General features: G+C 37.2%; 1 protein-coding gene across 2 annotated transcripts in view; it reads right to left on the reverse strand.

Moving 5' to 3' along the window:
• Positions 1 to 21233, reverse strand: part of sema3e (sema domain, immunoglobulin domain (Ig), short basic domain, secreted, (semaphorin) 3E) — a 33832-nt gene extending 12599 nt beyond the window's left edge. The window contains exons 1-12 of one of the 2 annotated variants that reach the window (XM_038270674.1): positions 21049 to 21233; positions 20135 to 20960; positions 6859 to 7019; positions 6530 to 6589; positions 5054 to 5173; positions 2860 to 2953; positions 2595 to 2711; positions 1249 to 1391; positions 1042 to 1156; positions 873 to 942; positions 652 to 796; positions 122 to 347 (exon numbers count right to left, since the gene is read on the reverse strand). In XM_038270674.1, the coding sequence (XP_038126602.1) occupies positions 122 to 347; positions 652 to 796; positions 873 to 942; positions 1042 to 1156; positions 1249 to 1391; positions 2595 to 2711; positions 2860 to 2953; positions 5054 to 5173; positions 6530 to 6589; positions 6859 to 7019; positions 20135 to 20267 (1384 nt within the window). In that variant the 5' untranslated portion in view covers positions 20268 to 20960; positions 21049 to 21233. Of the gene's footprint in view, positions 1 to 121; positions 348 to 651; positions 797 to 872; positions 943 to 1041; positions 1157 to 1248; positions 1392 to 2594; positions 2712 to 2859; positions 2954 to 5053; positions 5174 to 6529; positions 6590 to 6858; positions 7020 to 20134 lie in introns of both variants that reach the window. The other variant, XM_038270675.1, reaches the window with a different exon arrangement.
• Between the last annotated feature and the right edge of the window lie 495 nt (positions 21234 to 21728).

A 21728-nucleotide genomic window follows, 5' to 3' on the forward strand; every position in this document is an offset into this window, starting at 1 on the left:
AATGTTTCATAACCAAATAAAATAACTATTTCTGCTATGCTTTGGTAAACTGCGTTATCAATTTATAAAACTCAAAATATCTCATACAAATAAAAATACAGAATAATACAATGTGCTTTACCAGTGCCAATGTAGAGAACATGGTAATGTCCATCCTGTGCTTGGACTCTGTCTACTGCAATTTGGGTCAGCTTTCTTCTGCTTGGCTCTGTCTGCAGGAGAATAGGTCTGTGGTGGTGTGGAAGGACTGGGCGGTACATCACAGGATGCAAACGCACAAATCGCAAAACCTCGTCTGGAAAGTCTTTTGAGTTGGAGAAGCTTCCGCCGTTCATTTTACTGGCACACTGTTAACAAGATGAAAGAATTAAAGAGAAAAGGGGAAATTTAACAGCTGAGAAAAGAAGAATAATTACCGTCAGCAGTTGGCAGTGCATGAAACAGAATTAATTAATTAATCAGGTTCAGGCTATGCCAGTATGAACTGCTGACGCAGCTGCATCAATCTGAACATTCAGAAAAGCTCATTCTTTTCAGCTTTGGACATCTTTCTTAGATGCTAACTATGTTAAATTGAGAGTGTTGAGAGTGAAGAATATGGTTTAGTCTGGCAATTTCAATAAATAGTTTTGTAAGAGATTTAAGGCTTACAGATCCAGGTTGAGGATAAGGGACTTTGCCCTCAAAGGCTGTCCAGTGATGCTCAAGTCTCTCTCTGTGGGCGAATGGTCCATTGAAAGCTGCTCTTATGTCTTCCATGTGATACATACAAACTGCATAGCCCTTAAACACAGCACTGTAGAAAAAGGTTATTATTACTAAATTTATAGATTAGGAATATACATATAATTCTGTAGGCATCTTACACTCACCTGGTTGTGCTGAAGAGGCCAAAGATTTCTGGGTTTTTTTCATCTTTCTTTGTGAGCACAAAAACATCCTCTAAAAGAAAACATGCAAAAGTGAGTTCACTGGTTCCTTAAAATATGTATTTTTCAGTGAGTCTCCATAAGTGGTTAGAACATATTGCTGTATCCTTACCAAGATTATCAAAGTGTGTGTCAATGCCGTTTGGTCCAGGCACAGAGCAGATGAGACGAGTTTTCAGAAAGGAGCTCCATCTGTTCACCAGCATTCTCTGTCCTCCTTGGTCATTCTGGGAGATGAAATCGGCCCACATTGTTATTTTCCCTGTCAGAACTGACCAAATTCTGCTTGCAAGCATTTCTACTGTGTAGGCATTCTCACCGCACACACTCGACCAATCTGGGTAAGGACCCCTCGGTTCACTCCTTCTCCGTCAGTCTCCCGCTCAGTGAAGAAGAAGTAAACTTTATCATCATCTCTGTCATCATTGTCTGGGATAACTGCTGACCCCACAAACTTAGGCTCTGTGAAACAACGTTTTATCAAGCAAATCAAAAAGCTTGGTAAGAAATGATTTAAAAATGTAGAGACTAGAACAAGCAGACCTAAATGTTTTAAGATTCATATGCAAACATCATAGTTATTACTCGAAATGTTTTATTGTGTTATTTTACAAGAAAAAAGTAGCTGTAATTTATAAGGAGTTTATATCACAGATAAATTATGATGTATGAATTCATAGTGAGTGAAAAAAAAAAAGGAAAGTCTAATGTGCATTTGTCACCCTTTTTACACAGGTATTCCAAAGTACAGTGTATTTAATTTTAAGTAAAATGGTGTTTATTTTATAAAATGTAATGAGCAGATCACCCTGAGCTGATTAACTCCACTTTTGAAACGTGGTAACTAGGAGAAGCTTTAGAGATAATGGTAGTGGTGGCCTGGTGGTTAGGGCATAGGGCTTGGAATCCTGAGGTTGTAAGTTCAAAACCCACTCCCACAGACTACCATTCTGGGTCTCTGAATAAGACACTTAACCCCGATTGCTCCACAGGCGCCCAACAATGGCAGCCTACTTCTCCCCAAAGAGGAATGGTTAAATGCAGAGAGTTAATTTCTCCATTGTGACATCAATGAAGTTCAATTTATTTTTATATTAATCAGCAGGGACAGTGGAATTTCTAAAGACTGATATAAGTGAAATTGATAAAAACTAAGCATTCCCTTCAAAGTCTTGCTAAACCATTTAAAAAACAAAGGGAAATGGAAGAGAGACAAACCACAGAAGATGCTTTGGAGCAAATATGATATACCTTTATTTAGTGGAGTGAATGTGATTTGATTATTTCAGGAAAAGATAAACTGTATGATCATTTTATAACTTTTGTATCTTGTATAAAAAAAAAACTGTATTTCTGATTACACCCTATTTTTAAAATTGAGGTAATTGTAGGTATTATTTATTATTATGATGCCAGAATTAAATAGTTTCTCCTCTTGAACTACCATGCTTTCTGAACCCATTTAATGATAATTTGGTTAGCCTCATTTAATCTATATTTCTAACAGCAAGACAGAAAGGCTCTTGAAATACCAGATGTCATTTTTAAATGCCAAAGTTGATAAAACCTGTTTTGTGGGATAAACTGGACTCTTCCTGTATTCTTCATTATAACTTAAAGGTAGTGATTAGGACTACAATTTCTTTCCTTTTTTAGTCAACCAACCATTGAGCTGCTGCCTGTCGTTCCTTTCAGTGCGAGTGTAGGTGTTGTTGTTTAGTCGACACAAGGCACCATCATTTTCCCAGTAGTCAGTGTAAAGGCCAATATAAAGCTCTCCTCCTAAATAAAACAGAGAAGGAAAGCATGCATATTAACCACAAGGTGGCAGTATTTACCCTTAAGAGGCAAAAGAGTTGAAATTGGGCTGTATTGAAAGTGCTTGTGTTTTCAGCTCTGCTGATGATTAAAACAATGAGTTATATCTTACTGCGGAGTGTTGAAATACAGGAACTGTTGGGGTCATATGGACAGCGTCCCTTCCCACTCATAACACTCTCTTGTTCAAGAGCAAACGTTGTTTCCTAAAGCAAGGCACAAACAGACAATATAAGCTTGATAATTTCCATGAAAATGTGCACATCCTAACTGAGGCCAACCCCTGAAAGGGATGCAGGCCTTACGTTAACAAAAATTATTCAAGGTAGAAAGATGGTAGGGAAAAAGGAAAGAAGGTAGATGGGAATTTAGGTGATGGATGACCAAATGGGCAACTGTCAAATAAAAGTGTTTATCCAGCTTCACTCTGCTCTTTTATTGCTGTGGGATTCTTACTCCCACTCATCTGCAGTGCAGACAGCACAAGTGCACACAGTTACACACAAACACACTGACACAACTCATATATTGTGAGCCACCACAAAAATCTTGAGTAGTTACTGGTATTCCAGTGGTGCTATGTCACATTCTGTCTTGATTTAGGAAGCGGCTATGGAACCCAACTCTGCTGTATCTATATAGCAACTGGTTAGTTTTTCTCCTAAAGTCATTCTTTGTGGATGCTTATCTGTTAAAGGTAAAAGTAAACCTGACAGACCAACATAACTTAATAAGAAATTATGTTTGAAAATTAAGAAAAAAAGTAAGATTTTTTTTTTTTTTTTATCAAATCATATGATGAATTTATACATTATATGCATGTATGTAAGATTTGGAGTTGTTTGGAATAGTCAGCCACAAAGACATAGTAATGCTGAGCAATGAGCATTCTTGAGTGTAATAATGGCTGAGTCTTGTTTCTGTCTTAAAGCTGCTGTCAGCCTATTTGACCTCTTGTTCAAGTGTTAGTGAACATATTTTACATCTATTCGTTATCCAAACAACCAAATTCAAATGTGTTAAAAGGTGTCATACTGTTTTCATGCATGCTTGTTCTGATGTATGTATGCAGCTAAGTTTGGTTGCATACACATATGCATTAATGACAAGCAATAAGTTTTCACATTCTGATTTAAACATGCATTGAGGTTCTCTACCCTGAAACTTTGTCCCTCTTTAAAGGGAACAGAGGTAAGTAGGAACACCACGGATACATCTAGAGGATACTGCATGTGCAATGTCCAATATTGCAACAGTTCAAGATGTGCTAAGAATTTTGAAAGGCTTTGGCTGAAAGATAAATAAAACGTTGGAGCTATAGTTCAAGCAGTATAATTTCAAATGTTGGCTACATTTACGATGAGGACTTGAAGGTGTTCTTTGGACTAAAGCTAAACTGACTGTTAGTCTTTTGCTTTAGGCTCAAGTTCAAAAAGTAAATATTCAAAAGAGTATTTCAGACTTTCTTTAAAATGGCTCTGTGAAAAAAAAAAGCTGCTGTGACATTATTTCCTATTTTTCCAGGAATAAAAAACAGGTAAAACAAGTCCTGTTCTGTCTTTAAAGTGACTAAGTTGATTTTAATTATTTCATTTACTAGAGGACAATGCATTTTGCATGTAGACATATGTTTGGGATTCAGAGTGTACAGCTGTATTAGTGCCAAAAGACTTAAACACGTGTCTCTGTTTTACATCAAATGATCCTATGATCTCCAGGTAACTACATTTATCTGCTCAAATTAGAATCAGAGTCCCATGGTTTCTGTAGTAATTTTTCATTTATGCATCATCATTGTGGCTTGAAATCTTTTGACTTAAATCGACAGACAGACAGACAGACAGACAGACAGACAGACAGACAGACAGACAGACAGACAGACAGACAGACAGACAGACAGACAGACAGACAGACAGATAGATAGATAGATAGATAGATAGATAGATAGATAGATAGATAGATAGATAGACTATATATAATACCATCTGACAAAAAGTTTAGAGTATTCCGTTTAATAACCAGCGATTTACTATGTGCTTAAGGTGGTGATACTTTATGGAGTGGGTGACCTTTCCAACAAGGCAGCTGCATGGCTGAACCACAGCAATAGGTAACAGTCCGCCATGAGGCATCTACTGTTTATATATGTCTATGTTTAACTATACCTTTTCAATCTGTTTCTTACTGGTCTGCTACAATGGAAAAAAGCCTCTGCGAAAAATCAGTTATCAGGACACATGATACAAAAAGGATCCTTTCAAATATCTTATCTCTAAATCAAACTTTGTCTCCTTTTCATCACTCACCTGTCCTTTGTGTCCCACTCTGACCATGGCACAGACAGGATTAAAGGCTCCTGTTCCACAGACCAGCAAATGAGTTTGGTTGTATTGCTGCAAGACTTTAATATAGTTTGCACATTCAGGCTGTTGAAATAGAGATATGAAACATATAATAACAATTGTGGTATAGGTGAGGTGTGGGCTGCAAAAAATACATTGCCATAATGTGAAAATACTAAAAAAAGACATCAATTGCATGATCAGTAATATCTATAAGTCATAAACAATAGTAAGAGTCTATATTGAATCCAGTCCAATCCAGTTTTATTTGTTAAACACTTAAAAACAACCACATCTGACCAAAGTGCTGCATAGAAAAAATAAATAAATAAAACATAAAACAGTGCAGATAAAAAACAAAGCAGCTAAAACATGGGTAAAAATAACATTCACAAAATCAAATATATAAAATTGGGTAAATGATAAAATGAATAAAAGATAAAAAAAAAAAAATACAAAATTAAATAAAGCCTACTCTCTTGCTAGGTGTTAAAACCCGAAGCAAAAGGGTGGGCTTTGAGAAGCGATTTAAAAACAGTCAGAGAAGAGGCCTGTCTGATGTGCTGAGGCAGGTCATTCCAGAGCTTTGAAGCGCCGTCCCCTCTGAGCTTCCGCTTAGTTTTAGGCTCTAGTGGGTCTATAACGACTAGAAGCTTAGAGAGGTATGGTGGGGCAAGACCATTCAGGGATTTAATAGCAAAAAAGATCATTCTAAAATGAATTCTAAAATGCATGGGCAGCCAGTGGAGTAAGGCTAAAATGTTGGAGTTGTGCTCATACTTGTGTGTGCCAGTTAAAAGGGATGCTGCATCATTTTGAACCATCTAAATTTCTCCATGATATCAATAAAATCAATCAATCTGAATACAGGAGATGGAGCAGGCACTAACCCCCACATAGAGGGCATTGAAATAATCCAGCCAAGTGGCATGGATTACCATTTCAAACTGTTGCCTTAAAAAAATGGCCCTTCTTTTGGCCAGTTGCCATGAATAATAATAAAAAAAATTTGATTTAAGAACTGCCCTGATCTAGCTTTCAAACTTTAGATCTGCATGCAATATTATATGCTGGTCCAAAGAGCCAAGATCTATTCCAGTGGTGTCACCAAAAACTAAAAACTTCAGTCTTTATTTCATAAAAATATAGATATCCAGGCCTTATTGTATCAAGACACTTGATTAAGGCAGTGATAGACTGATATATATCATACAGATATTATATAATGAGTTATATCTAAAGAGACTTAATGAGCTACTTATACTCTAAACATCTACTGCGTATATATAAAATCCTTCAACCCAGGTAATTTTACAGATTCTGAAAGTTAGGTTAATAAATCTTGATAACTTCAAATTTGCCTTTACAGTTTAGATAGCTGGTCACAGCCAAGTCCAAGATGAAGACATATTTATCTCTTTAATGTGTTTTATGACATACCTTTTCCCTACCCTTCATCATGCACTCCTCTATTTGAAATTCAGTACTCCCCCAGTTAATCTGAAAGAAAAGCAGATTCTACGTTACCAAAAGATGTGATATAAACAAAGTAAATTATTAAATTTTTAGCTGTACTTGGGCATATAACCTGAATTCTTGCAAAGCACTGTTTTACTGTATCTTTTATAAGATATAAATCCTTCAAAATGTAGTCATGCATTGTAAATGTGTTCATGAGAGTAACAATTTTGTACACACTGGTCTTGTTTTGATTTATCGCCTAGGATTTTAGAAACTAAACAAACAGAAACTGAAAAAACCCAGCGTACCTGTCTATAGTGGGCATTGACCCTGTCCAAGTTAAGGGAGAACAAAGCATTCTTGGCACCAACATAAAGTCTTTGGTGGCTCTCATCCAGCAGCATGGTCTGGGGCTGAAGAAGCAATCCTTGTCCCTGGAAGATCCAGGTCCTGTTCATCTGCAGAAGCTCTGCATAGATATTCAAACAGATTAGTGTTGCAACATTTTTATTGTATTTGTCGGTAAGCGTGCAGCATACTACAGTCATCAACAATTTTCAGTGCTATTAAATGACAATTCATCCTTAAATATTCCTGAAATGAATTTATCATTTAGATCAAATAAAGTTATTCTTAAACTGAATGTTGAATGATTCCTTCAATATATAGCTGGATAACATTATTGATGTGACAATAATCTACACCTCTTTGAAGGACTTATGTATAAAAGTCTGAGAATTTACATTTTTTAAATGTTATTAAAGTATTTAGTTTTTCTTTTCTTTCCAGTGCTGTGCATAAGTATTTTAATTAGATATTTGAGAGGCACACCACTGCAGGGGCATGGCACTGTCATTTTTACAAACCATGCCAGATGTGCACACCTTTAAGTTAATTTGGCCAGATTTGTTTCAGTCTTTTTCATAAAAAAATGATTTAATTCAAAACCTAAAACAATTTAAAGTTTCAATTCATTATTTGATTTTATTTAATTTTAGAATGCCTGACTACTGGTTGTAGAAATATTTGAACACAGTTCATTATTTGCTTGATTGACAGTATTGTTGCCAGTATTGTCTTTGGTGTTCTGTCAAAGACCAAAAACAAAACAAAAACAATCCTAAACCTAAAATCAGTGGATTTAATACCTAAACTTAATGTAATACCTTCAGTTTATCCTCGCCCCTGAGGGCTATCCCCCTCATTCAAATGTTGGCAGACGAGAAACCCAAACCTCAGGTCAGCGGATTTAAATTCACATCCCGAATTTCCTTTTGGGATAAATTTCAACTTCAGGACGGACTTCCGGTGTGCAGTTCTGGCTTTGAATGTAAAATGGTGGTGACCTGCCCCCACACAGAACTGTGGAGAAATCTACACAGTTTTTGATAAGATCAACTTAGCTGTATTTTTTGTACTACTCTTTATGGTAACGAAGGAATTTAAAGGAATTTACTCTCTTGGAATAGGATTTTATGTGTGCACTTTGATAAATACTGCTTCTGCCCACATAGGCACGGAAGTAGATGTTCTTTAATGTTCTGTGAATCTTGCAAAAGGACTAGTCAGAGTATAATGATGAATTTATAAGCAAAAAAAAAGTTATGTAAATGTGTCTTATGACAAAAATGGACAGACAGACAGACAGGTAGAAAAAGAGAACTGATAGTACTTTTTTTAATTGCTAGCCACTCCAAGTGTGTTTGTGACTAATATCTTTATGTTTAATCTTCCTCCTTGAATGTTGCAAAAACGTCTCGTATTTCTGAACTTTGCTTTCATCACGCTAAGATCAAAGCAAACCTTAAAAGCATCAATAAATAACTTAGAGGTTGATTATGAGCTGTGCCCGTGGTTCTGTCATTGCAACGGCAGGACATCATTCTTGGAAGATGTTGTATATTTGATTTACACTGGTCTCGTCCTCTGGTCTTTTTAACTGTGAGGAAGCCCTTTTATCAGGCAGGAAACTAAACCAGTCTCTTTTGCAGTCATTAGTTTAGATCTACTGCCACTCCCACTTAGAAATGGAGGCTGTTGCCCATTGGAGACATGTCGTTAAACATGAACACATACTCCTCAGAACAACAACAGAAAAAAGTATTAAGTTAAAAGTAATATATAATTGCCTTTTTGTTTTCATGACTGAATTAAAAAAACTTGTTCTCCCTATACCTTCTGACTTTAAGCATCGTAAAGGTTGAGGGCGAATAACATAAACTAAGCTTTAATCCATTGGAGGGATCTCCTTCCGCTGGGTTGAACTGCCCTAAAAAGACTTTCATTTCCTCATGATGAGGCCAGACTCAGTTCCCTCATAAAAGAAAAAAAAAGGGAATCTGGTGTGTGTTAGAAGTTCCTGTAAGACCTCAGGTATAATAATCGCCACAGGCCAGAATGGATGGAGCTGGTTCATTTTGGCCTCCTTTCATGAACTTGGGAGATATAAGTAATGTTTAAGAAAATGAAACAAGATTCATCTTCTCCTTAAAAAAAAGGTTGATGTCCTGTTGTGCAGTGTTGAAAGGCAAAATTCTTTGATTTGTTTTTTTTGGGGGGGTTGTATATTTTTCTGATACATGATCTGTGGTATAGATGGAGAAAATGTTTATTCTAATTCTGTAGATCAAGCACACCAACAACTCTACTCTCGTTGGAGACGTTTATTTGTTTAGAATCGGATTAGGTATCCACAGACGAGGAGGTGACTGTGTATATTTTGTTGCTAATAAGATGTCAGAGTTGGAGACTAGCAACTGTTTGTTTGAGTTGCAATAGGTCTTGGGTGGTTAGGAGGTATAGAGAGAGGGGATGTGGCAGTTGTATTTTGGCAGGGCTCAGACATATTTCCTGTAATTATCAAATTCACACACACACTCAGCATGCACACACAGATCAGTTCTCTGTCTCTCACACACAGATGTCTCTGTTTTAAACAGTGGACATAACTCTTAACTTTGGCTCTCAAACAAATATCTTCTTGTCTTTGAAATTCGAATTTGCAAGAATTTATTAAAATGTCGGATATAGATGACTATTTAAAAAGCTGAAGTAAATAGACTAGAGTCAAATCTGTTTTTTCCTTTCCATATTTTTGTCAATCAAAATAAGAAGTTGATTATTAGTGTGGAAGGCTCAGACCTCAAAAGAAAGAAACAAACCAAGAAGGAAGAGTAGTGCATATTTTTTAAAGAAAGTTAAAATTTTCCTATTAAAATAATTATAGGCAATCAATTTAACTAAAATGCAAAAGGTAAATCTTTTGATTACACAGCGAGACTCAAGGATGGTTCAGAGCTGTAGTTTAAAATTTCTGCTCTGTTATTATCCCAAGCAGCCTTTGATCAGAGTAAATAAGAAAAAGGGGGATTTCCAATTTCCCCATTCCTCTGTCTATTTCCTGTCATTTGTACCATCTTCAGCCAGTGAAGGCTCTTGTGCCATGTGCTGAAGAGACTAAAAGAGGAGGACATTTTTTTTCATCAGAAACTAATCCAGAGAGACACATGGCCTCACTCTTATCCGATTTCAAAAGGAAATCAAGGAGAAAAGGGGCTGCCTCAAGACAGACACATTCAACAGCTGTCTGCAGAGCACTGACGGATACTTGGGTAGATTTAACAAGCAGTTAACTTAAAATAAACATTTTCATTTCCATGTTAAAATCGGAATGTAGTGAAACTGTTCTTTGCTGCAATGCTTGAGTATTTGCTCCTCAGCAGCATCTCAAGGTACAATAAAACACACAAGGGAGATTATAATTTTTTAGGACCTAAACTCATTATATCTTTTCCTAAACTGCATGTATGCATATGATTTTAGATTTTAGGATATAATTCCTGTGGATAGAAAAACATGCAAACAAAATATGGAAACTCCCCAAAAAGATATAAAGATATTCAGAGTTCAGAGTAAAAAAACTTCTTGCGACTAGGTTATAACCATCAAAACCGCTGCACCACCCTTCGTGATTATCATTCCACGGATACCTTTGAAGCACAATTAATTTGCATTACTACCTTTTGGGAGGGTTTTTATGTATGAAAGCCATAAAATATAACTTGATTTAGTTGTTTTTAGACTTCCAGCTAAATGTGTTCTCTAAATATTCTTCCCCATTGAGTGTGGTGACTCATCTTGGACCACAAAAGGATTGACAGGGTTGATGAAGTGTTTGAAGGTACAAATAAAAGTTAGCAATCCCTGCCCTGTTCCTTGGAGGTCTAATTGCAGCAAGAGCTGCAAAGCTCATGAGGGTATAGCTGGAGACCAAGGGTGGGAGGTGGGGTGTTGTGGCTAATTCTTTTTTAGGGATTTTGTTTTTGCATTCTCTTTGGCAAAGGGAAGATTATGTCATATCTTGAAATGAAAGCCATATGGAGGATCAGTGAAATGGAAAACTCAGTTTTTTTCTTTTACTTTATATTACTACAGATGTTAAAAATCAAGAAATTACCCTATCATTTTATCAATCATGTATTCCTACTCACATCATGGTTTTATTTTTAACATGCATTGCTTGAAGACTGATAAAATGTGCTATATTTTTCTCAACTAATTATTACCAGTTCCTCTGCAATCAATTTATAGAAGTATTTTACTGATAAATCTATTGTTATTATCCGATTCCTTAACTAAATGCACTTCCTGATCATCAGCTGTTTCTATATTGTCTGTGGTTTAATTTCAGCTGTAGTCAAAAGTTATTTATGCCACTAGCAGATTTAGGTTACTTCATCTTTTGTTTGTTTTTTTTTATTATTTTATTTCTCCTAACGAAAAGCATTTTTTTGCAGCCAGGGTGCTACCCTGAATCTTATTAGAGATTTTTAAAATAAGTAACGTGGGCTTATTATAACAGATAAATTGTCAGTAAAAGGAAAACATGCAAATTTGGCTTAGGAATTATTTTAAAAGTTTGATAACTGAGTTGGAAATATTGATTTTTTTCTATTTATTATTGAGAAAAATGTACAAAGATGTATGTCATTCATAAAAAATTTTTCTTTTTCAAAATTGACTTTTTTTTGCATTTTTAATCGTCTTTCAAGGGAACTGCCTCTTTCAAATAAAATTACTACTTAGAATTGAAGGCTGAAGATAACAAAATAGAGGCACGTGATCTCGCCCTAGAGCAGTGGTTCCCAAAGTGTGGGGCGCGCCCCCTAGGGGGGGCGCAATGCCATTGCAGGGGGGGCGCGGGAAGCGGTATGGATGAATGAAGAAAAAAAAAAAAAAAAAAAAAAAAACAGCGCTTGCTTGACTGAGCATAATGGACAGTTGTGACACTGCAACCCAGATTTGAGAAGATCTACAGCAAAAAGCAGGCTCACTACAGCCACTGAATGAGATGGGAGGATTAAAGTACAAAGAAAAAACTCTCAGGGAGCTGTTAAATGTTTTCACTCCATTTTGCACAGAGGCTTTTTAATGTATAGATTATAGCAAAGTTAAATATTGTTACAAATAAAAAAAAAAGAAATATGTTTAAAATAACACAGACAACAAAGAATCCTCTTCTAATCTACATTATAGAACTATGAAAAAAATACAGTTGTTCCACTGTAAAGATGGTGTATAGTTTATTTTGTTGCAACCTGAAGTGTGAAATAAACTTCAGTGGAGTTTGAAAACAAAATATGTGTATAGGTCTCTTATACAGTATGTGGTTGAACGATGTGTGTGCCCAGTTTATTCTTTTTTTTTTTTTTGGGGTCGTGTGCGGGGGGGGGGCCGTGGAAATTTTATTGTAATCCAAAGGGGGGCCCAGAAGAAAATCTTTGGGAACCACTGCCCTAGAGCTTGGACCTCACCCTGAAACCAGGCCTGAAGTCAGTGAGCCCTTGGCAGTTGGGCTCCTCCTCTGGCAAGGCCAATCCCGAATGGGCAACACTGGGCGACACAGGGTCATCCCCCAGTGGGCCCACCATCTGCAGGGGAATCCATGAGGGACCAGTGCTTAGAGAACTAGGGAGCATTAGCCTCAGTAACCTGATCCATGGATGCTTAAACTGGCTAGGAGGACGTGGAATGTCACCTTGCAAGGGAGGAATGAGCCTGAGCTTGTGCAGGATGTGAAGAGATACCAACTAGAATTTGTCAGGCTTCCTTCACACATTGCCTGGACTTCACGATCCAGGAAGGATATGACAGTGACACCTAGAAGGGTGTGATCTAGAGGAATGGACCCCCAGCTATGTACCAAAGTGGTGTTTCATTATTGATTTTCTGTCCAAGTCATGGACTCCTCGCGTCCTCTAACATGTCCAAGGATATCATTTTGTTCACTTGGGACCAGGACACCCAAGGCCAGGTTTGATGATCAATTTTGTATTCATATCTTTCAACCTTTGGCTTTAGGGCTTGGTTAAAGAGAAGGATGGAGCTGTCCAACGATCACCACTGGGTCGAACGAGTAGGAAGGGCCTTGTGGCAACATCTGGTGGAGTCCTTGGTCAGGGACATATTCAACCCCCACCTCCAGGAGAGCTTCTCTCAGATTCATGGTTATCTTATGGGACTCCTGAGGCAGCAAGCAGGTATTGTGAGGCAAAGTCTGCTGGATCGTGGGCAGTGAAAGAGGCTAAACCGCAAAAATCCGATTAGTCATCTTCAAAACAATTAGTGGGAGTGGGGAGCTCCTGGGGAGAGTACAGCTGATTGTCCAACCTCAGCTTCTAAAGTAGCAGTGTATTTTTTGTTCCCGCCCTGGAACGGTGGACCGGGTTTAAACACCCTTCGGGGTACTCAAGGGTGCATAGGAGTTGGCCCAACCAGTTCACATTTGTTTTGTGGACCTGGAGAATGCATTCGACCATGTCCCTCATGGTGTTCTGTGAGCGGGGGTATGCAGTTGGGGGACGTTTACCAGGGGCCATTTGGTCTCTTTACAAGTGGAGTAGTGTTTTGTCTGCATTGCTGGCATTAAGTACGACCTACTCTTGGAGCATGTTGGACTACCCTCTGTCATCGGTCTTGTTCATAAACTTTTTTGACAGAATATCTAAGTGCAGCCAAGGGCCGGAGGGGGTCCTGTTCGGTCCTATTCTCGACTGGAAAAAAGGTAGTTTCTCCCCTTCAAGTTGGAGAACAGTCCTTGCCTGATGAAGAGGTGTTCAAGTATGTTCATGTCACTTTAAAGAGTGAGAGAAGAATTGAGCAGAAGATCAATAGATGGATTGGTGTGGCTGCTGCTTTAATGCTGGGGCTGCCACGGTCTGTTGCAAAGAAGAGTGAGCTGTATGAAAAGGTAAATCTCTCATTTCAGCTGCCGGTCTATGTTCTTACCCTCACCTATGGTCATGAACTCTAGATATTGAATGAAAGAGGTAGATCCCAGATACAAGTGACTGAAATTTGCTTTCTCTGCAGGGTGGCCGAAAACTACCTTTGCAATAGGATGAGGACAGTAGCGTCGCCTGCCCTTGGTTTTTCTTGCTATAGCCCCAAATTATTCTCATCAAGCCCCAGATTTTTTTTTTACTCTAGAAATAATAAATTAACTGAGCTGCCCTATGGTATTAAATGATAAGAAATTTTGCTGTGACCACTATAAAAGGAGTTTGTTTAGAAGTGGGCACTAATTCATGTGTCATTGCCTTTAAGCGTTGATACTTTTTAGAGTTGTCACAGAAAAAGGTTGACATAATAAAAAGAAGGAATATGTGGAAGAAAGATATAGATAAATAATATATTTTTTCTATATCTCTATCTACAGAAATACCTTTATACGTGCTGTATCAGCCTTAATATAGCTATCCATACATCCATTATCTGACACGCCTGTCCCAAGTGGGGTTGCAACGGGTGCTGGTGCCTATCTTCAGCTGTTTATGGGCGAGAGACGGGGCAGGGCAACACGGAGACAAACAGGACAAACAACCATTCACGCACACACTCACTTAATATAGCCATATTGAGAAAATATAAAGGAAACAAATTCTATTTTAGTCATTTCTTAATATTTATTTTATTATTAATTCTTTTTCTCAAAAAAAAAAATCAAAATGGAGAAGCAAAAATAAAAAAGTGGAATTTAGATGTTGTGGGTTATATTGTTCTATATTTTTTAAGATGAATGCGGGTGTACGAAACAATATTAGCCCGTAACTTTTTTATGTAGTAACATTAAGAATTTAAAATGGCTATCACTTCACAGAGTAACAATGATTTCTTTCAAAGGTTTTTTGTAATCTGTTGAGCTGATATTTATGGGTTTAATCAAATGTTATCTCTATATATTTATATACAGCAGACTGTGCATATGGCAATCTTAGTGTTTAAACAAGATACCAAAATGCTCAAGAAGGCTTCAATGAAAAGACCTTAAGCCCGGGTAAATTTCCAGAGATTCAACTTCTAGGGTGTGGGATGGGCCCCCAATGTTCCCAGGTCCTCTGGAAGCATCCCTCTAGAGATGTTCCAGACACATCCAAGCTTGCTAAGGCTGTTGCCAATTCTATTTAATTTCTTGTACAATTTCTTCCCCCCAGAAAATGTAATTAGATTACATACATTCCATCCATCCATCCATCCATCCATCCATCCATCCATCCATCCATCCATCCATCCATCCATCCATCCATCCATCCATCCATCCATCCATCCATCCATCCATCCATCCATCCATCCATCCATCCATCCATCCATCAAATAATGAACAGCTCTTGCCTGATTTTCCTTTATACCTTTTCATTTTCTTTTAAAATTCATATTTTTTATCCTTCAGCGTTTTTCTTTGAAGGCTTAAACCTACCCTTCAACTCATCTTTCCTCTGAAAAACTCAATTTCTCTCCCTCTCCCCTACACCAGGAAAAAGGTCAAAACAGATATTAGACATTCAGCAGCTGCCTTCCCCTCTGGACATCTCATTAAGGAGCAGTAGAGCACACACATTAAATAGTAGGAATAGTGATGCTGAGGCATACACAAAATAAGCAGAACTAAAAGATGAGCTAGATAGACAAGAGAGGATTTTAAAAAATGATTGCCTTTAATCCCTCTAATTTAATAGAAAATATTTACCTAAATATTGGTCTACCCTCCAATTTAGACTTGTTTAATTAAAAAATCAGAAAATTAGACTCCTCACCTACCAGATTAGAAGAAATGAGCAACAGAAATTCCTGCCCTCACTTTACTTCATGCACTCTGGTTTTTCCCAAATTACCCAAAGCTCCCTGGTTCAGAGGCTGTAAAAGATATATACTGAAAGTGTTTTCTTCTTAGGAGATGGAGGTCTAAAATTACAGTTCAAAGGGAGGCTTGAATACATCCGTAATTGCCACCTGAGTAATCCCTGTGTTTATGTACCTTAGAGTCTTTTTGTCTAACCTAGTTTTACTAAAAGTGCTGAGAAAAATGAACACTGAACTACTGCTTTAGCATTTTCAAAGAACATGCTCCAAATAAATTTTGTATCTGCACTATTGTTTATTGTTTTTAAAAGGACATGTAAATATGAAGTTACACTACCCTTTAACATTATCGCTTGTGGAAACCTAATGTTTAGATATAACATGGAGAAAAAAATGGCAAAAGAGAAAGAGCATTTGTATATGATTTTTACTTTTAAAACAATGATGTTAGTTTTAAAATGCAGCCTTTAAACAGTTAACTTACCCGCATTCCAAAATAAAAAAACCGAGGTTTCCACATTTTTCAATCTGTTTTTCATTGGGATATTTTTTTGGAGGACATTGCAAAATAGTATTACTATCATATGAAAAGTAATTCTCAACATTCATAAAAAAAAATTAGCCAAATCATTTAAAGTAGCTCTGAGTCAATAAATCCCTTTTCCAATAAGAACCCTCACTGCATACCAAAATACTGACATTTTATAAGAGTTAACATTTTTCATATCAGTAAAAAAACATTTAAAAGTCAATTGTAAATAAGTATATATATTTTTCATCAGTTCAACATTATAGATAATCATGAAATCAACTGCTGTCGTTAAAAAAAATCTTAAGTATGAATTATTATCTCATTCAGGTAAAATATTTTCTAAAACTTTAAAATACATCCATCAGTTTTGGTTCTGTTAACTTTTGGGTAATTGGGCTGAAAAACCTGACTTTATATGTCCTGTCACAAGGCATGAGCTGGTAACTTTTTTAATTAGCTGTGTAAAAGTTTACTCTAAAGGTTTGACATCACGTTTTATCAGTGGGATACCAAAGAAACCCTGTCACAGAGTTGCCTAAGTTTCCCTCGCTGTATGAAGCACAGATTAATGCATTACCAAGCCTGTTGCAATGCATCCCTGATTAAATAAAATTAAAGAAATTTCCCAAGTTTCTCTAATACAAGAAGTTGCAACAGACAAATAATTAAAACATAAAAAGGGCCACCTACCACTCAGTTTAAAACAGCACAGCTTCAAAACTACATTAGCAAATTTTGTCTACATATCTGTTAAGCATTTGGATAAAGAATTCACATACTGTTATATTTTTTATCTAAGATTTTAGCACCTTTTAAGATATCAAAAAGACCACACTGAAATAGCTCTAAGCAACTTCCCGTTGGTACAAGTAGATAAATGTCGCTGCAGTCATGAACCCAAATTTGTTTATATATTTATTTATTTTTTTGTTAATAATCACTTAAAATCAATTCTCAATTCTGGTTTAAAACATCCAGTCGACATGAACAGAATGAAAACCCTTGTACCATACCTAAATTTTAAAATAAATGATATGCCAAAAAGATTTTCTTTTTGAAGTATAAGGCCCTTTTTAAGGTGAAATTCTCCCCATATTAATCTATAAAATAGTTTTTTTTTTATTCCTGGTTTACAACTTACAAATTATTGAAACTGCTGTATCATACTAAGTAGATTTAGCTAGGCGTTGTGGTAAGACTGCGGAGTCAGTAAATTAAATGCAAGCCTGGACACTAAGCTACAGCCTACTGACGCTCATACACATGCTTAGCTGTGCAATAGCTTTAGTGGCAGCAATATTGATGGCTGTTCTAAAACAAGATCTTGTTTCTGGTATCAAGGCGATCTCCAATAAGCTGCCAAGAAACTTGAATGATGCGAATTCAAATCATATGGATCTGTGTCCAAAGGCACAAAAATATTACAAAGCAAAGAGTGTCTTTTTATCTCTGCTGGACTGAGTGTATCTCCCTGCAGGGCTTTTCAAAGTATAACAATCCATTATTTGGCAAGTCTGACGGACTAAATATCCAAGCACTCAGGCTGCTTGAATGTTATAGGTTTGTGTTTAAAGTTTTTAGATTTTCTGCAGTCAACGTTAAAGGTCAAATATTTGTAAAGACTGTGCGGTTTCAGAACTGTTAACTCAATACCCTGTGTAAGGTAAAAGCCTTAAGTTAACGGAGAGTGTATGCAAATAAAGATGTGGCTAGGATGAAGGTGATTTAAAATGCACATGACATGATATTCACTGGTCCAGTGGGCTAAACACAAAATGGAGAACAGATGAAAAAGAAATAAGAAAAAAATGTATTAACATTATAACATCTGCAAAGTGTGGAACACATAAAAACAGTCAAATGTGCATAGTGATGCCACTTCAGAAACTCTAAACTTGCTGTTCTCTTATTTTATTCACGTCTCTACTGATCCGTCTATTGTTAGCCCTCCTGATGAGAAGCAGGTATGTCAGCAAAGATAAAATTAACAAAACTTTCCCTCAAAGATAATATTTTTTTTTCTCATCGCTCTTGTTGCCAGATTTTGTGGCATCAGTCTTGCATCCATCCATCAGTCAATAGAACCTCATCCTTATGCTTCTGAACTGAGCTTCATCCATGTCCAACATCTTTAAAGAATTCACACAATACTGCCTATGATGTTGTCTGTTTGAGTTTGTTTGAATCGACGGTTGTGTGCAAATATAAGTGTTAGAGCCCATGAGGCATGTATTAGGAATGTTTATCATTCCATAATGATAGGATCCAACTGCAGCCTGTTTCCTGGTGCTCTGTACTTGCCAGAACATGCATCAAAGAGTCATGACACAGGTTGGGCAGGGATGTCAGTCATTATGATAGCTCTACCCTTAGGTATAGAGAAAAAAAGGATGATGTATGAAAATTACGACCTCACCTAAAACGTATGTGGCATTACTGACTAAGCATGTAGGCAGTTATTTATACATTATGTTGTTTTGTTAGCTGTATGTCTGAAGAGAAAACCTTTTTTTGTTTTTGCTTTATTGGATACCTTTGTTATGTTTACAACTGAAACTGAAAGAAATAAGTACTGCAACGTATGAAATGTTCAGAATGACTACCTATTGATGGACAAGACTTGTCAACTCTCATTAAATTCTTTGAGTGCACATGTATTAGTTAGAGACCATCCAAATTCCACACCTATTTCCAACCATGACTAACTGGCTTATGTGGAATTATTGCCTCTTGTTGCTATAGAGTTCAAAGGAAACATAAAAAAAATAAAAAAATGCAGTGTTTACTCAAGATATTTTATCTTCAGATAAAAACCCTCATTATTGTCAAAGAGATACACAGCAATCTGTCTGCATACCAGCACATGCACATCCAAATCAGCCACCCCATGCACAAATAAACACCCACAATTGCATAGACACTTGTCTCCTACTCTCAGAAACACTCCCATAAAAAAAAGAAATACATTCCATAACCATTCCTGTACCAGTATAGCACGAGAGAAAGCCACATTATGGTTTGTCAGCCACCATAGCAGAGAGACCAAAACAAATGAAGGATGCTCCTGAAGCATATATATATATATATATATATATATATATATATATATATATATATATATATATATATATATATATATACTTATTTATTAGAAAAGTAGAGTTGAAATCTGTTAGCTGCCAAATTTGCACAGCAGACATCTACACATCAGACATCAATTTTCTGAGTCTTTTACAAGCAGCATTGTACCTAGCTATTAGCGTTACAACTGATAATTAAATGTATTTCTTTTCCTTAAGTGTTTTAGCTACCCTTTTCTGAAGTGCACTCTTGGTGGAGAGCCATATAATCCTAATGAAAAACTGCTATTGGCTTACAGGTACTATAGAGCTGCAAAGTGCAACCTCATAGAAATTACGTTGCACAGCACAGCTGGGCCATCTAGTCTATATAAAGTTGTCATGTCAACAATAAACAGAAACTTCTTTTAAGGTGCAACTAACATCTGAAATAATTTTTTTGAAGTGTCTGTTTATCCCCCAACTGAAGGGCTTCCAGGTTGGAAAACCATTTGGTCCACATCAGAAAACGTATAAATACTAATTCTGATCTAGAAATAATTTAGAAAAATGTTTTGCAAAAACACAACTTTATTTATCATCCTAATTTAATATCAGGAACTAGTTAAAACTAGTAACAGCAGCCTTTTGTAAAACTATGTTATGTTGCACCCACCCTATTCTCCGTTTGCACTCTGAGGGAACTACAATAAAAAATATATTCTCAAAATTTCACTTTTTTTTTCTTAATTTTTGACAGCATACATGTTATGTACTATGTATTTTTTTTTTTTTTTGATACTTCAGGTGATTAAAAAAAGGAAAGATAAACAGACACAGAATGTGTATATTTACCTTTGTGGGAGAGCCGTATCCTTGGGTATATGCTGTTTGCAGTGGGAGCCATTCCCAGGAAAATAAGACATAGCAGCATCAGTGACTGATTTACACATTGCATCCATCCTGCCATGATCTCTAATACTAACATTCTATAGTCATTAGGTTAAAATGCTGAAAGTCCACACAGCATGAGCAGCAAAGTATAAGAGAGGTTGAAACTCCACAGGTATTTTAATGTATTTCCACCCAGAGGATAGTCCTCAGTATTGAAGAATAATTTATTTCAAGCTAGCAGAGCATTATCTCTGAGTTATCACAATGCCGATAAGCTATACAGGCAGTCTGTATGCAGTGACTGCTTTCCCCTATAGCAGTCTGTTGAAAGCTGCATCCACCCACAACCTTTGGTGGAAATGAAAGTGCTTTGGCTATTATCCTTGCTTGGTCTTAGCAACCACAGATAGAAGTCCAGTTGCTACATTCACGCCGCAGTGCTCACTGCTTTCTGTCCATATGTTAGTCCGTCTGTTTTTATTAGCTGTCAGCAAATGCAGCGTTTGCTCCACTGTTTCTGATGTAGTGAAGAAAAAAAAAAGTGGAAAAATGACAAGCCAGTCTACGAATCCCAAAATGGTGTTAAATATGCTGATTTGTAGAATCCCAGCCTGCAGAGTAAAAGCTGCTGTTCTGTCTTCGGTGTGTGATCCTCTTCTCAGGTCCACTGGGGCCAGTCATTCTCTGGACAAGAGCCCAGTAAAAGACAGAGTGGTAGAGGGGAGGAGTAGGGAGCCTCGTGCCTGGCGTGCAGTCTCTCAGCAAAGTGAAGCTTCAGCTCTTAAGTCTGTTGACATTCAAATAATCGGGGGAGGATCAAAACCTTGGTTAGTCAGGTAAGATGGTTTCTACCAAATATGCATATCTCATGCTACCTGTCACAGTGTGGTGTGAGCGGAGAAGAACCTGTGGGAGTAAAGTTACTGATAATGTTGTGAGTTTTCTATCAGTCAGGCGGGATAGGAATCTTTGTCTTCCTCGAGACTGTCTTGAGATCTCATTCCCTCCAGGGCGGCTGTATGCTTTGAGGTCTTCTCCCATTCTGAGAGACTTTCCCCTCCTCTTAGAAACACTGCCTCCCATTTCAGTCCACAGACCACCCCTCCGCTCCTCTCCTCTCCTCTCCTCTCCTCTCCTCTCCTCTCCTCTCCTCTCCTCTCCTCTCCTCTCCTCTCCTCTCCTCTCCTCTCCTCTCCTCTCCTCTCCTCTCCTCTCCTCTCCTCTCCTCTCCTCTCCTCTCCTCTCCTCTCCTCTCCTCTCCTCTCCTCTCCTCTCCTCTCCTCTGCTTCTACCTCTTTCCTTACCTCCTGCCACATTAACATGGACCTCAGCCAAGGCTAACTGGCACTTCTTTCACTTTCAATTATTCCTCTTTGTGCTTGCTTCCATGTGGTTGCTTATTACCACTGATTTTCAAGCGGAAGGTTTTTTTGATTAAAGTTTTCATCTCCCTACTCATTTATTTTCCCTTCTGTTTATTTTTCTACCCATCATTCACACATCTTAGTTCTTTCAGACCTAATTACTGGTTTCTCCTGGTGTGTCCCACATGCTC

The sequence above is a fragment of the Cyprinodon tularosa genome, unplaced genomic scaffold (assembly GCF_016077235.1).
Source record: "Cyprinodon tularosa strain WSP-4 unplaced genomic scaffold, ASM1607723v1 ctg771, whole genome shotgun sequence".
Classification (NCBI taxonomy): Eukaryota; Metazoa; Chordata; class Actinopteri; order Cyprinodontiformes; family Cyprinodontidae; genus Cyprinodon; species Cyprinodon tularosa.